This window comes from Sander lucioperca, chromosome 4 (genome assembly GCF_008315115.2).
Source record: "Sander lucioperca isolate FBNREF2018 chromosome 4, SLUC_FBN_1.2, whole genome shotgun sequence".
NCBI classification, from domain to species: Eukaryota; Metazoa; Chordata; class Actinopteri; order Perciformes; family Percidae; genus Sander; species Sander lucioperca.
Genome location: NC_050176.1, coordinates 6,640,783 through 6,657,845, shown reverse-complemented (window position 1 = coordinate 6,657,845; position 17,063 = coordinate 6,640,783). Strand labels below are relative to the sequence as shown.

Below are 17,063 nucleotides of genomic sequence, written 5' to 3'. Positions count from 1 at the left end.
AGGCTCTGCTGTAAAAGTGCTGAATAAAAAGGGATCCTTATTCTACCTGTAATGGAACTGTAAGTTATCACAATCTGGCAGCTGTTCCATGAAGGAGAAAATTCTTATCATAATGACATCCTCAGTGCCAGACCCTGACAGGCACCCTGATGAGCCACGGCATCTGCAACTGTGGCTGTGGTAAACCCACAGACAAAGATAAGAATTCACCCAGTTTGGCCCCGAAACGCTGAGAAGATTTCTATTAGACACAGCGAGATTGCCAGGGTGATAATGTTGTCACTGGACAGGACAGCCTAAAGGCTCTCCTAGGCCTTGTTTTCACACTTACATGCAGTAATCCGATTCCAAGCGGACAGCTGTAAATATAAGTGTGACTGCACCCAAAATGCATTAGGGACATGCTGGGATTTGATCACTACAGTCACATTTGGAGGTGACATGACCGCATAAAAACAAAAAATCCCTGGTGGGTTTGCAAAGGATTTGGGATCGATCCAAACACTGAAAACCTTCCAAATGTACAGTTATAAAAAGGAGCTCCCCTGTTGCTACAGTTCTTAACACTTGCCCCATCCTACATGTCACATGAACAGTTACTGTTGGTATTCAAGACAATACAGCAACAGCAAAAGTACAGCAAAATGATAATAACAGATCTCCAAGGGACTGGGCAAAGTAATCTGCCGTGACAGTTTCTGAGCTATACGTTTTGAGAAAGATGAACAGAGTAAATGTATTACCTAACTTTTTTTGAACAAAATACTGTACAGACACATTGCAGTTGCAAATCCTCTCAAAGGGGCGCTAACAATTCATCTTCGAAACAATATCTGGAAATAGCTATGTAAAAGGTCAATTCAGAAAGCCTTTTCAAGAGGGAACACTGCATCATGCCAACAATGACTTGCTTTGCAGTAGGAATGCTCTGATCTGACGGGCCAGATTGGGATCAGCCCAGATACTGAATTTATTCAGGCCATGACGTGAATGATCCATATTACATACTGCTTCTTGGCTTCTCTCACAGTTACATTTACAATAGGCAGTCATGGTGGACCACCGACTTAGATTTTAGTACCTAAGAAATCCCTGGCCTCATTTTACCTTAAAAATACAATGGTCTGGTCTTGGATTAGTTACTGGACATGGTAGGCTATTGGCAGAGAAACAGTTGGATCAGAGCATCACTATTTGATTTCTTGCCTTTAGTATTCATTTTTTTAAAGACCCAAACACCCAACTTACATGAAAGTCTACCTGCTCAACCATGAAATGATCAAGTGTCACAAGATATTTGGGCTAAAGCCCTGCCACAATATACTACTACACAGTGATTTATTACCTCTTCACTAGACTAAACTCTGCACAAAAGACATGTCTGCATTGTAAAAATATGACTATAGTTTTGTATCTTATTTACAGAAAACTGCATTTTGTTATTACAGTCCCCACTGCTGAACTATGTAATTTAATCTCTTTTTATTACTAAATAAATAAACAATGTGTCTATATAATTAGGGCCATGAATGTACTTCAGAGAAGGGGATCACAGAATAATCACTGACCCTCATATTTCATAGTAAACGTGAGTACATTTTATTTTCAGTGAGACCAACTTTTTGGGACCTATTTTGGCATGAGCCTTCATCAATGAATCATACACAAGACATCTGGCCAAGTTTTTATACACTGAACAATTCCATGTAGCAAATGAGCAGTATGCGCCCTGCATGTGTTTAATGTACCTCCACATGAAAACACACCAGCAGTCAGCAACAACACTGCAACAAAGTCAGACATCACACCTGGGAGTAAAGGGTCATAAATGGCTAGATTTTGTTATGGTCTGTTTTTTTGTGTGATCTGGTTTCTCCTTGTCACAGTTAGCCACTTCAGCACTTTGGCTCTGCTGGCAGGCTTTGGCAGCGATGCCCTGTAAGACGACACGGACAGGAGGGGAACGGAGATCTGGGTGAAAGCTAAGCACTGTCGCTCACCTTGGGCAACTGCTGAGCCTGCCGGGCTGGGCCGGGCCAGGTTGCCATGACAACAGCAAAACAGCCAGGGCATCCGAGAATAACTGAATACTTTTATTTAACAGGCCAAAACCCAGCTTTACTGTCCGAGAAAATTTAGCAGGTCATGTTCTAAATCACACTGATGGTGTTTACAGTCAGTGCTTTGCTTTCCAACAGTAATCTGATGTTAACCTGATTAACTCAATATGTTAAGGTGTTTGGCATATTCAGTGTAACTATGGACATAACCACGTAAGACAGGAAGTTGATCTAAAAACAAATGTGTCATACTGCCTTTATGTGTTAAGACGTTTCCAAGAAGAGAACAATTTTTTTCTGATTGTTCCGACACCGCATGAATGCAGCACAAACACCCTGCAATCTTGCAATGCTAATGCAATGTTAACGAAAGTGAAAATAATTTGTGTATCCGCATGTACTTCAGATTCGAAAACATAACCTCTTTGGCAGAGGTAATAAAGAGAAATAATAACAATTATCATAGACATAGATAATGACATCAACTGGTTTAATAATTCATATTTTTTTATGAACAAATAGACAACAAATGCAAAGAAAGTTTTTAGAAAATGAGAAGAATGAATCCAGAGAGCAGTGGCTGTGAACTGCACTACCTACAGGTTTAGCGTGGGCGTATAAGCAGCAAAAAACCATTGCCTTTGAATTATGAGTGTATTATATTATCTACACCGCAGTCTGCTATGACTCCAGGGAGCGAAGGAAAAGGAGGAATAAACAGTGAGACAATGTTGTTTGAACAGTGCTTCACGGACAGCTGAGCACATAGCAAGACAAACTGATGTGAAAGCCGGCAAACAATGTGGAATTCACATGCAGAAAGTGTAGCTGACATCATAAATCCAGCACACAGGCATGAACATCTGTGCTGGTAGCTCGTCAGCTTTCGTTTGTGGTGGTCGTCAACGTCGCCATCTGTCTCAGTTAAAGACTAAACTGATCTTTCAAAAGGAGAATAAAAGAGGTAGCTGAGTTGTATGCTCGGTGTGGAACATTCCATAATGGGCTGTGCTTGACTGAAGAGGCAGAAATCAGTTAACACGAACACACGAACACACACACATACACACAAACACAGGTGTACATATCAAACAGGGTTATTGTATCTGGTGTCAGCAGTGCACCTGCCAGGCTTCATTGCGGACCTGTACGGCCTATGGCAGGGATGAGTCCCAAAGTGTGTGTGTGTGTGTGTGTGTGTGTGTGTGTGTGTGTGTGTGTATGTGTGTGTGTGTGTGTGTGTGTGTGTGTGTGTGTGTGTGCGTGCGTGCGTGCGTGCATGCGTGTGTGTTGGGTGTGTGTGTCAGGATCTTACTCAGTGAACATTCCCATGGTGACTTTAAGCTCTGTGACAAAAAACAGACCTTTTACATTTTTGTGCTCCACAGGTCCCACAAACCTTTGAGCCGTCACTAGACAACAGAAGAATAAAAGACCTACAAGTCTGTCACACACTCATGCGCACACACAAGCCCCCAGGTGTTTTTGTGATGGGTCACTCACACGTTACTCTGTCAACGGTTCTGTAACTATAACCTGTGGGAAGGTATTACAGTTTCAGCCATAAGGAATGAATGGACCTGCACTGTGTCTTTGATTCTTGGAGGATCACAGCGACGGACTGAAATAGGAAGCTGGAAGCAGTTTAACAGTGCTGGTTGACTGGTAAGTTAGAGGTAGGTAAGACATTCTTCAACTTACCCTGAACAAAGGTAGTCCTGCTGCCATGTGCAGACCCAAAATAAACAACCTTATGATACACTCTGGCGATATGTCCACAATGAAGGTGTCAGTATGCTAAAACTTTGTCATTTCTTGGATGGTCAAACAGCGTCGGAAACCCCCAAACACATTTGGGGACAGGGGAAAGGATCGTGACAGCAGGGTCAGGTTGGTTGTTTATTAATAAATAAATAATAAATGGCCTGGTGTTTGGACGTTTTGGAACATCTATAAACACTTTCCCTTCCATCAGGTTGAACAAATTGTACAAATGAGTTTGTTTTGAGCATAAAAATGTGTGGACGGTAAAAATAAGCTATTGACAAACAATGTAGTATGCTTGTTCCGACATTGTCTTGGGCTGTGTAGCAGAAACACTTCACGCATAGCTGATCTCACAGTACACTTGTCTTTAAACTGTATCTATTTTGTAAGGTGACTTTGTTCTCATTAAACAGTAATTTGAGTGCGCTAGCGCAGGAATTACTGTTCACTTGGTTAACAGGTAATCAAATCACTATTTCATAATCGTTTAGCTGTCTGGCAATAAAAAACTGAAAAACACACAAATGAGATGCAGAGCAGCAGAGGACAGGACAGAGGTTTGGAAAAGACCTGGAAACACTGGTGTAGGTGCAAATAGTTTTCACACAAAAACAGCTTCTTCTGTGTAAGCTAGAGTGCGGATCGGCCGCATTTTTCTGTCCGAGCCCGGCCCACGTCCGACAGAGCAGTAACCAAGCCCGGCCCGAGCCCAACAGGTATTAAGATATTTATGTCCGAGCCCGACACAGTTAAAATCTCATACTAATAACACATGTACGTTTGTTTGTGTGGAAAGCCCGCTTTTATTAAGCAACTGTAGGAAGGCATTCGGAAATGTCAACAGATGAGTGCATCAGCGCACACAGGGCAACAAGCGCACGTTAACACAGGCGCGCACCTACATAATAATCTTTTTTTAAATTTAAAATGTTCAATGCCTTATCGCGCTGATGTGACCGAGCCCGACCCGAACCCGAACATCATTTGTAAATATCTGTCCGAACCCGGCCCAGCCCGACGGGCTCGTTTCGGGGATCCATCCTCTAAAGCCAGCCTCTTTAACTGGTTTGGCTTGACAAGGAACAGAACAATAAGGCATCGATAAGTTTGTTTAACTGCAATGACTGAAACATGATACGCTTCCAAACAAAAGTAGGTTACAACCAGCAGTGACACAGACGCACACTGAATTTACGACAACACAACATGTAACCTCAATGCAAAACACTCCTTGATCAAACCCTAATTTGATGTTTTTTCACGGGGGCCGTCGGTTTTTGTGCCGTTATTATACAACTGATGAACACTAGCGTGTGGCGAACCATTAACAGAGCTAATGAAAAGAGATGAGATGAAAGCATCGATGAGCAGACTGAGACTGAAGCCTCTTCACATCTGCAGTGTCATCCACTTAACTCTGATGGGGACTTCAGAACAAAAAGATGCGAGACATAGAGAACGAGAGGTAGAGGTAATAAGTGACAAGGAGATGAAAGAGAAGATCGAAAGCAGACAAATCAGGGCTAATTTGTGTAGGAGCCAAATCCCAAGTCCCACTCACACTGGTCCTAAAAGGCAGCAGGCATACCCACCGTGGTAAAGTTGGTTTTATATTGGACATTGGCTATTCGACACATTCGAAAAATCTATTATGCGGCTTGCCATTTTGACCTATTCATGTCAAAATACTTCTGATTAACTCTGCTAACCCACCTACACATAACACAAAGCTTCTTTTCTCAAAAAATCCATCCGTTAATTTAAAAAAAAAAAAAAAAGTATGTTAATAAATGCTATAAATCTATTATGCAGCTTGACCTTTTGATCTATTCATGTCAAACCACTTTTGGTGAACTCAGCTAACTCCCCTACACATTGCACAAAGCTTCTTTTCTCAAAAAAAATCCTTTGATTTTTTAAAATATTTTTTCATTATTTTTATTATTTTATTTTATCTTTGTAGACCCAATTTGACTCATGCAGAAGATGGTTCCAAGATCTCTGCACTCCAGCAACCGGAATGGTACATGTTCCAGAAGAATTGTTTCAATGTACACTGTGTGAAAAACAATAAATAACTAGAACTGCAAGCAGTTATGACAGGGTCGTGAGTAGCCCCCGACGACCCGGGGAGCGCGCGAAAGTGGGACCCAAAGCGTAACGGTGAGGAGGCAAACGTCAGTAAATATCGACATGTGTGAGCCGCAAGGTCTGTGGTACATGCCGTTGCAAATATCCCATTAACATTGATTGAGTAGAAGGGCCGAAAATGGTCTATGTTGGCTACAGCGCCCCTTAATGGCCGATCTTCTTAAAATGTGTGGGGGACCCCCAGAGGGTCATGGCAAACTAGGACCTAAAGTTTCGTGTTGGTAGCATTTATTTTGGTTGAGATATGTCAAAGTTGGCGTTTTCATAGTTACCTACAAAAATTTGTTTGTGCGTAATTTGCGCAATTTTTGTCTAATAAAAATTCTATAAAATTGAAGGATGGGCTTTTTGAGAAAAGAAGCTTTGTGTTATGTGTAGGGGAGTTAGCTGAGTTCACCAAAAGTGGTTTGACATGAATAGGTCAAAAGGTCAATCCGCATAATAGATTTATAGCATTTTTTTACATTAAAAAATATTAAAAAATTTAAAGGATGAGTTTTTTGAAAAAAGAAGCTTTGTGCAATGTGTAGGGGAGTTAGCTGAGTTCATCAGAAGTGGTTTGACATGAATAGGTCAAAAGGTCAGGCCACATAATAGATTTATAGCATTTTTTAATATTAAAACATATTTTAAAAATCAAAGGATGTTTTTTTTTGAAAAAAGAAGCTTTGTGTTATGTGTAGGGGGGTTAGCTGAGTTCATCAGAAGTATTTTGACATGAATAGGTCAAAATGGCAAGCCGCATAATAGATTTTTCGAATGTGTCGAATATCCAATGTCCAATATAAAACCAACTTTACCACGGTGTCATACCCAGCATCCACCACATGCTTGTTCAGCGTGGATTGTGTGCTGTCACTTTAACTGCCCTCCCTTGACCTCTAGCAATGGATTTACATTTTTAGGCCTGGTGAGTACAAACATACTGTATGTACACCCACATACATACACAAAGCATATGGAGCTTGCCAGATCACTGAGCCGTTCAACTATCAAAAGAGACACTTCGATTTCATGCCACCGGTGCCATGGGTTTGCACACTGTCGCCAATTACGGGTAAACGGGCACATCTTCTTTCTCCCATTTACAGATCGACAGGCACAGCAGCTATTTTTACCTCTGCATAAAAGCAGAAACTGTTTTCATACTCTGCCAACTGGAACTGTGCCTTTCATTAAGGAAATCTATTTAGAGCCGAGTAGAGGAGAGAGGCAGAGGAGCAGGGAAAGATGAGCGCTGATTAAATCTTCCAATGAAAATGTTTGAGGCTCTGTCTGTTATTTCATCACCTCACAGCTTTTTAATAGAATGGGGCGGGGCGCAGTTTGCTGCCTTTATTTGCTTTTACGATTCTGAATCAAGACAACACACTTCAATATCACCACAAAACGTTTGTCGTTGAGTTATTTCCAAGACTAGACAAGCTGGTGTCAATCACTGCTGTAGAGTTAGATGAGCAGGTCAGCAGACTGTGACCCCACCATCTGTGTGTGTGTCAAAGGCAATTAGCTTGATAAGCACATCAGTATGCCAAAGACGTACTGTATGGGAAAAAGAGAAATCTACAAACTATGAAGGAAAGGAACTCAAGAAGAGGCCAACACCTACTCAAAAATACTAACTTAACAGTTGCAGCTATAGTCTTTACTACTGTTGCAAGACTGATTGCTGTTATGATCTCATTGTCTACACACCCTTTTGCTTTTAATGTAGGTAAAATTGACAGGGCGCGACGAGTCATGCTATCCCTGCATGCACTGGTAGACGCAGCTGAGGGCTCCTTATCCATTAAGTGCCTGTTACCTGAGTGGTGGATCATTCATTGAAGTGTACTTAAAAAAAAAAAAATAAAAAAAAAGAGAGCGAGAAGCTGAGAAGGATGCCAGCACACGTGACAGTGAAGCTAGACAGCACTGCCAGACAAAAAGACGTTTAATAATGACCATCCTTTTCTCTCAGGCATGGCCACTGAATGTCTAACTAATAAGCTCATTGAAATATACGACAGAAAACACGAGTCCCACCGGGAACAGGGGGCTTCCCCAACACTGAATTTCTGCTTGTTTTAATAACTTTTTTGGTTTTTTTGGTTTTTGGTTTGTTTGGACAGCTGAAGACAGGAAAGGGGGAGAGAGGGGGGAATGACGTACAGCAAAGGGCAATTGGAATTGAACCCGCGGCCACTGCGGCAAGGACATAGCCTCTGTACACAGGGCGCAAGCTCAACAAGGTGAGCTATCCAGGTGCCCCCTGCTTGTTTTAATTAATGACATGAGCTGGGCTATTCTAACACCAGAACTAACTGTCACTACTTTAGTTAAGAAGTGATGGGGGGATGAACATAAATCATGTACCATATGGCTAAAATGGTGCTTGTAACTTCAACAGTATGCACACAGAGTAAGTCCCTCTGGCTAGACGACATTCCTGAAATATCTAAGACTTTTATTTGTGGGTTAGAGTGAGGAGTTTTAGGATCATAACTCACATTTAGAGGATTTTTTATGCCACCAAGCAAGCAGTGAAGGGGGAAAGTATGCAGCCATGTGAAAGTGTTTAATCACTAAGCTCCTGCAGGCACGCGCCTAGGGGCATTTCAACATGGTGTTGGGGGCAGGTTGTCAACATATAGGCAACTGGGGACACATACATGTATAGATCTCTCTCTCACTCACACACACACACACACACACACACACACACACACACACACACACACACACACACACACACACACACACACACACACACACACACAAAGCCTGAATCAAAGAAAAAACATAAACATGTTTCTATTGCACAGATATACAGGTGCTCTACAATACTAATAATTGTTTACATATTCATATATCATCATGTTTTAATGTCAAACATACATGTGGAAGGCACAGTGAATCCATAAGCTTACCTGTATCTGTGGATGGCTACCATAGTGGCTACCTTACCTATAGGCCAGTAAGCCTATCATCAATGTTGGGGTTTATTAGATGGGAGGTGTGTGTGTGTGTGTGTGTGTGTGTGTGTGTGTGTGTGTGTGTGTGTGTGTGTGTGTGTGTGTGTGTCTAGAGGACAGATAAAGGCTGGGACACTTTGATAATGAGGGAGAGAGAGGGCAATGCAGCTGCTATCCTTTAACAGCATCTCATCTCCTTCATTAGACTGTCTCTGTCTGTGTTCCGTACTCATGTTTGTTTCAGGCGATGGGGACCATGAATCAAAGCATTCTGAGGTTTGCTCTCTTACTTCCTGCATGCAGAGGAGGAAAGCACTTATACAGCAACAAAATCCTCTCCAGGGACAGGAGAGAGGAATGAAGGGGAAAGCGAACGGAGCGACGCAGCACTTCCAGCCCCCGACGGTCTGAAACCCAGAAACTGATAGCTGTATGTACCGAGTTCACACGGGAGCTGGTAAAAATGATATGATGGGGAAGGTTTGTACACAGCCCAAACTGTGTTGAAGAAGACAGAGAAAAGTTGTAGTCCAAAAAAAAAAAGCATGAGTGAGAGAAGATGATCCTATCTTGTCTCTACTGTGTAAACATCCCTGATGGGATAGACAGAAATGAATGTGCTCTGCATTTAACAAGGCAGGGTTGCCAGAATTGATTAATACAATAGATGCATCATTGTCATCACCTCTGAAAATCTTATTTTGCCAATGCATTACACACACTGGAACATTTTATTAAGTCTCCCTCCACTCAAAAATGTGTTTTTATTTATGTTTATGTCACCCAAAATGTCTGACCTTGACCATAATAACTTGTATCCGTGCAAAGTTTGTCACTAGAAAGGTGTTTTCGGGGGCAACCTCCAGCTCACCTGGTAGAGTATGCGCCCCATTCAGGCTGAGTCCTTGGCAGCGGCCAGGGTTTCTTCCCCCTTTCCTGTCTATGAACTATCACTATCTAATTAAAAAAGAATCTTTAAAAAGAAAGTGTTTTCACATTCTTCTGCTGAACGGAGAGATGTCTATGCACTATTCACTTAAATCTGAGATTCAAACGTATCACAGGCAAGTTTGATCAGGTACGTCACTAATGCAAAAGCCAGCAAGGAAAGCTGAAACCTCCAGCGCATAGCGGACTGTCAGTCTAAGCGAAAACACACTGTCATCATTGCTGTCAGTCACTGCCAGTTACAAGCTAACAAAAAAATAAAAGATGCTAACCACACTTACCATTCTGATAGCTATTAGCCAATTTTGGTGCACAACAGAGTCTTCATCTGAGTCTGGATCTGACTGACCCCTGGTTCAGACAGGACACCAAAACTATAGTTGCAGCCATCGCCATGTATGTGTTAAATGTAGAGACAAATGCAGTCCATGCAGCCTAAACAGTGTCATTCTTGATATTTGTAGATGTGTTATTTTACATCTTCCCTCTCATAATGCTGTGAAATAAACTGAACTATGTATAAACGTGACATGCAGAGAGGCAGAGTGTGTATCTTTGCATTAGACAAATAAAAGCTTAGACATCACTCTGTTTTCAAGCAGACTTTGTCTTTTGTCTCTTATGCAGTGACACAGGTTGCCAGACTGTGTCGCTTCACAGAAGCTGGGGGTCTCAGAGGTCAGCCCCTTGACAAATGGATCAACTCATTGTGAGGAGAAAGGAGGAAAAAAGAATAAAAGAGTGAAAGGACATTTGTTGCTGCAAGACTGAGCAATGACCTTCCCATTAGGGCAAACCCACGTTTTTTTAGACCAATGTCCACTTGAGGAAATTCAAAGCTGTGCCACACGCATAATACAGCGGATTGAGAGGCCCACTTACTGCCTGTAAATGGAATATGCTCCATTACTAATACACCCACACCCCCCAGCTAGCCTTTACCGTAATCCCATGGGACCTCAGTTTCCCCCTGAAAGAGTGAGCATGACACAAGCCTCTGACTCAACCCTAAACATCCTCGCTAACCCCCTGCACACACAGTCACATGCATACAATTCCCCCCTGAGAAAGTAGGGGGCACCAGGTCGGGCAGGTGCTGCGGCAGCCCCACAGAGTGGTGGCCGTGCGTGTATAAGTGTGTGTGTGTGTGTGTGTGTGTGATAGTAAGGGGCCCGTTTGCCGTCTGTCAGTCCAACATTCTGCATGCATGATCAGCCGGTCAGTGTTTCTCTTCTCCTGGGGTTTATTGGCTCTATTAATGTGTGTGTGTGTGTGTGTGTGTGTGTGTGTGTGTGTGTGTGTGTGTGTGTGTGTGTGTGTGTGTGTGTGTGTGTGTTTCTTGCATTATCGGTCTGATTGATGGATCAATGCATCTAGGATTATGTATTATCCTAATTGCCTTGTCAGGGTCAATGTAAGCGGACGACACACCCACCACCCCCGGTGTGCTCCACTCCTCTGATGTTCTAGCCTCTGGTGGAGTTTGGTTTGACAAAGCCCCGGCCTGGTTACATGTTATGCCGTGATTGTTACCCAGCAGGCAAAGGATTTAAAGCTGCACTAGGCAAGATTTTTATCTAAAAATATATTTGTCTAATCAGCCTAAATCACAAACTGGGGCTATAGGAGAGAAGACTGAACCATCTTCACATCTGGTGATGGGTATGTTTACCCACAGAAAGAGACAAATCTAAATGAATCAGTGATACAAAAACTATAGACAGCAGTGAGTGAAATGAGTGAAAGTGAGCACTCGAAAAATAGATGTATTCAGCAGAATGAGAAGCAGAATTAAGATGCTTTAAACAGCAACGATGGCAAACATGAGCAAGCTGTGTGAAGTTTAACATCATGATTTGGTTTAAGACAGTGGTTCCCAACCTGGGGTCCGGGGACCCCTAAGGGGAGCGGCAAAGATCACAGGGGGGGCGCAAGTCTTTATCTGGTTTGAGGTTGAGGTAAAAAAAAATATATATTTGCAATGTTAATGTTAAACAAATTATGATAATACACTAGAATATATAATATACACAAAAGTCTGTATAAAAACTATATATTTTTGTTCTCGCTTAAACTTGTAGGCAGGCTACTTAGTAGGTCAAACCTCCGGGACCTCTTAACCTGTGGCCCTTGCTGTCATCAGGTCACCTGCTAGCTGCTATCATTCTCGTTTTTCCTGCCGCCACGGCATCACTATTTTATGAATGAAACATGGCGGAGAAACGTAAAAGTGCTGATAACTCCTCTGTATCAAAAAAGAAAGTAAGGGAAAGTTACCTCAACTTCGGTTTCGGAGGGGGGGCTCAGCTTTTCTTAGACATAAGTAGGGGGGGCGCCAAGGAAAAAAGGTTGGGAACCACTGGTTTAAGACACTTCCATTAGTGATAAAGCCAGTGTTACAGCATAATTACAATGTCAAGGCCATGATACATGGACAGAATCTGTAAAAATCACAGTATTGAAAGTAAAGTATAGGCATGTATATGTATTACACTAAAGCTCTAAATTTAGACTTTTTTTCACATTAAAAAGTAACTTCATCCTGTTTCCACTGATTCTTGCAATATGGCATCTCGGTTCATCCAAAATCGTCCCCATGTTTCATGACCTTTAGGCAGGACAATGCAGTGTTTCATCTGGTCTATGCATCTGTGTTGCTTCAAGCTAATAACACATGTTTAGTCAGAGGTCACCCACAGTTCACACACAGATAAACGCCTTCGAAGACAACACTGCTCCACAACGAGTAAACCATGCATATGGTGAGAGATTCAAGCCACTGTAGCTTGCAATACATACCTTGTCAAACAGAGACTTCCATTGCTGAAAAAAGGAAAGGGAGAAAAAAAGAACAAGGGAAGGAGTGAGTGAGAGGAAGAGATAGAAAAAAAATTCTCAGAAACAGGTGCTGGAGTGGAGAGGAGCACCTGTTTGGAAATGATGAGTCTTGGCCATATGACTTCTCTCCTCTCTATGCACAATTGCCTTAATTGCAGCCTTAAAATCACATGCTGTTATTATCTGATCATTGTGTTCAATGAGCCACAGCAAAAGATAATAAGGTACCAAAGTGTGAATCATTATGTGTAAGGAGTTTCTTATTGTAGGCTATTTGAATGTTTAAGACAACTAATGGAGCAAGAGCGGTGTGTGTGTGTGTGTGTGTGTGTGTGTGTGTGTGTGTGTGTGTGTGTGTGTGTGTGTGTGTGTGTGTGTGTCCCTTTGAAAAAATCATATTCCTAGAAGGGTTGTGCTTTGTGTCTATTGTGGATACTCTCATTGTTATGTAATACTAAGTATTTTAAATCCCATCTGGTACCACTGAAAAACTCCAAGTTATGACATGACATTTAGATAAATAACCATCTAAAATGTATTTTAGGCTAATGCTATGGCATTCTGCCTCAAAAATTAAATGTAGGCTATTGCGTGAATTTGCTCCAGTGCAAAGGAAAGTGGAGGTCCTTCTGCGTGATTGTTAAAACGTGAAAGAGTAACAGTGTTCATATGTGCACTTGAGGTCTCTCTGTACTGTGTGTAGACTTACGTCCTCTGGAGCCACTGGGAGGACGTCGGTGCTTTCCAAAACCTCGATCTCCTCGCCCTCCGCGTTTGACGCAACCGCCGGAGAGGCGTTCACAGGCGCCTCCCGGGTTACTCCCGTCATCCTCGGGCTGCTCTTCTCCATGCACCCGCGGAGAGCAGCGACTCAATCCTCAGGAATCACTCCACATAGTTTACAATCCAATTTCGCTCCCTTTGTGCGTTAGCAACAACAGAAGGTAAGAAAGCAGAGCATCATGCTCGCCTTTGCATCCCTTCCAGTTTGACTTTGAACAGTCAGATTAGTTAGTCCAGGTGGAATGATAGACACCTATAAATTAAAGACGTAGGATACTTTTTAATTTATACTCAGTTACTCCAGTTATTCCCAGAGCACTTCCACATAGACCGGGCAAACAAATCTTCATCCGCAGAGGAAAAGTTGATTTGGTAATAGTTTAGTGATAGTATTGGGCTGTCCCTTTGCGGTGTCACACCACCGTCCACCACATCGTTAGTCAGCAGTGACAGAGGTTTGCAGCGCTGGAAAGAAGCCTGGATTTCGCTCGCCACGAAAAGAGGCAGTGGTCCAAGTTTGTGAAGCAGGGGACGCACATTTGCAGAGCGAGTCTTCTCACTTTGAGAGATGCGACGCAGCAGCGACAGAGTGCAGATCCATCTGAAAGAAATAATGACATCACCAAACACTGACAACAACATGAAACGTAGGGCAGAGAAGACAAACCAGACTGGATGACACACAAGTCCTATATGGCTGCTCCATCCGGGAGCCGGTGAAAGTCGACTTAAACAGCGTGGGCACTGCCACATGGTAGACTCAAGAGAAGAGAAGTCCAAGCAAGTGCCCAATTTTTTGGTGCGTCATGATACCTGGCAAGCTGCTTTCTGGCCGGTCTGCGACGCAGCACGGGGACAGCCGTCTGCTTTGTCCGCCGCGTGCCGACGGGAAGCCTCAAAGAGGGGGAGTAGCACACCGACCGCCTCCGTTGGGGTTGGTTCAGCTCCAGGAGACGCCGGGACTCTACTCCAGCCGCATGCGTCCCTCCAGACACACACACACACACACACACACACACACACACACACACACACACACACACACACACAGAGCGATGTAAAGAGAGGGTGGGGGCGGAGAGAGGGGAGGCAGGGAGAGATTTGACCGGCGCTGAGGAGGGATCACTAGCCACTGTCTCAGGGGTTTCAAGGAACTCCGGCTCCCTGGCTAAACAGCTGGCCGTCACCGGCTCATAGGTTATAGGTCGTTTGTGCATGCTGTTGAAATGTAGTAGCCTAGCTGTAGGCTATAATTAAATGTTAACTGACGACACCAGTCCAATATTCAATACTGTAACCCTATCAGGTAGACTACTTTTTTTTAATAAGGAACCGTTTAGGGTTTACTAATGGTAAATAAAGCAATCATCATTGCTTTACAGAACAGTTAGACGCCATTCACGTCACAATTCCCATTGGTTTATCTTTTCTGGTTGTTATAAATGTTGGTTATCCATTAATAAAGAAACATTAGTTTCTCACTTTTTAATAAGCTATCATGTTCAAACAATTTAATTAAATCACTAAATATGTTTTTTTAAATAATTCATCAAATCTTCAGTTATAATGTAAATGTTAATATTGTTAACGAACCTATTAAATGATTTAGTCCTATTACTGTTAAATGGCCTCATAGTCCATGGGAGTGGTCTTCCTAACAAATGAAAAAGCTACAACGACCTATAGTCAAAAGGATCAGTTACAACCTAAACGCTTTATAGATGGTGCATTATAAGAAAGTGGGCAAAAAGGGAACAATATTTTTTCTCTTTAGAAATTTCTCAACAGGGTTCATTCACATGCAATCTCATCTCGTGTTATAAATACTAATTCATCGTGTCCCACAAAAACAGCACACAGTTTAATTGCTCAAAGGCTCAGAAAGAAGGGATTGTCCAAGGTTGTAAATTCTAGGTTATTTGAGGGAATATAAACTGTCCACTTCAAGTCTGCTGCTACAATCACCCAAATGATCGGGCCCCATTTCAGACAAACACCTGCCTATTACCTACAGAGACATCAAACAAAACTAATAGTGGGGTGGAAGCCATGTGAGGAGAAATTATGTGATGGCGGTGGTGTCTGCAGTGTGTAGGTTGATCAGTATCCTTAGTGAAACTCCCCCAGGGGCTTAAAACACCAAACACTGTACGGTATGTGATAGCATTGCCATGGAAACAATATGATAAAAGTTGATATTTTTAACCCTAGGGGTCTTTTCCCAACTCCTACACAGCAGTGTTGGGTTAAAGTTGGAGTCTGATATGTTGTTTAGAAAAGACTCAAGAGCCATTCTGTTTCTGTGGTCAGAGATTCGCAAACCTGTTGAGATTCTGTATTTTCACACAATCTTTCGTGGATGGGAAACATGTTTTTATGGAATATTTTACTATGGCCTAACCCAGAATTCAGACAAATTTCAACAGCCTCTAAATAATTTACTTTGACCTCTCACATATTCTGTGCAGACAATGCCAGTACATGGATACGATAAGACTTAGTTCATCCTGAAGGAAATTGCTGTGCAGCAGTTGCAATACAAAGTGGTAAGAGTGCAAATATAAAACTCTAAGACATGGTGCAAATCCCAAATATATACAATGCCAAAATCAGGTCAACAGTATGGATCATAAAAATATAAACAGGTTACCGGTAGGGATCAGTCCAGGAGGGGTTGCATATGTACAGTATCAGATCTGAGGTATAGTGTGAGAGTACATGGTTAATACAGAATCATGATTATGTCCATGATAATTGCACTTAATGTGGACATAATGGAACATAATGTGCAATAATGGGTTATTGCACATTAGGTCTGTTCATCAGTTGTAAGGAGTTAAATTGTGATGATAAAAATCCGATGTAGCCTATCCGGAGAGAAAAGAAAGGAGAAAGAGATATTGTCTGTTCGGATTTGCATAACATGATGTAATGTATATCTTATTTGCATAAACTTATAACCTAATCAGATTCTACATCTTCAATATTACCAGATCTATTTTTTTCTGGACAACCAGAAATAACCAGAAATAACATCCTTCATAGTACATCAAATAAATGACAATAAATAAACAAGAGAGAGAAAGAATAATAACACTGCAAAATTAAATGAATTTTTTGGGTCCCACAGTGACAAAAATGAACTAGGTAGATACATCAATTAATAAATACACTATGTCACAGTCTCTCTAGGACAGATTTGATTCCATATTTCATATTAACCAAGGAGTGAGGGGAATTATTTTCATGTTAGCTACAGGCACCAATGGGAATTTCCATTAAAAGCAGCTAATTGGACAAAATAAGCTTTGCAGTGGCTGCTTTCACAACTCATGTGCTATCATCATCTGAAGAGCTGTGACATGAGAGGCAGATGAGGGAAGGGAGTGTGAACAGAAAGAAGCGAAAGAGACAAGATATACAGCAAGAAAAACACCTGCTATGTGGGAGAACGTAGCTCATGTATAAATTAACAGCTTGGGAGTATTCTATTTTTTTGACAAGAGTATCTCTCAAAGCTGTTTGCAGGCACCAGCTGTTCTCTAAGCCAGTGGTTCCCAAT

At 42.0% G+C, this 17,063-nt stretch overlaps 1 protein-coding gene across 3 annotated transcripts in view; it reads right to left on the bottom strand.

Moving 5' to 3' along the window:
* rhbdl3 (rhomboid, veinlet-like 3 (Drosophila)) overlaps positions 1-14,697 on the bottom strand; it is a 61,735-nt gene extending 47,038 nt beyond the window's left edge. Inside the window, exons 1-3 of one of the 3 annotated variants that reach the window (XM_031289249.2) lie at positions 14,315-14,697; positions 13,428-14,102; positions 12,680-12,703 (exon numbers count right to left, since the gene is read on the bottom strand). In XM_031289249.2, coding sequence (XP_031145109.1) covers positions 12,680-12,703; positions 13,428-13,568 — 165 coding nt within the window. In that variant the 5' untranslated portion in view covers positions 13,569-14,102; positions 14,315-14,697. Of the gene's footprint in view, positions 1-12,679; positions 12,704-13,427; positions 14,293-14,314 lie in introns of those variants that run through there. The other 2 variants (XM_031289250.2, XM_036000353.1) reach the window with 2 other exon arrangements.
* Positions 14,698-17,063: the final 2,366 nt, after the last annotated feature.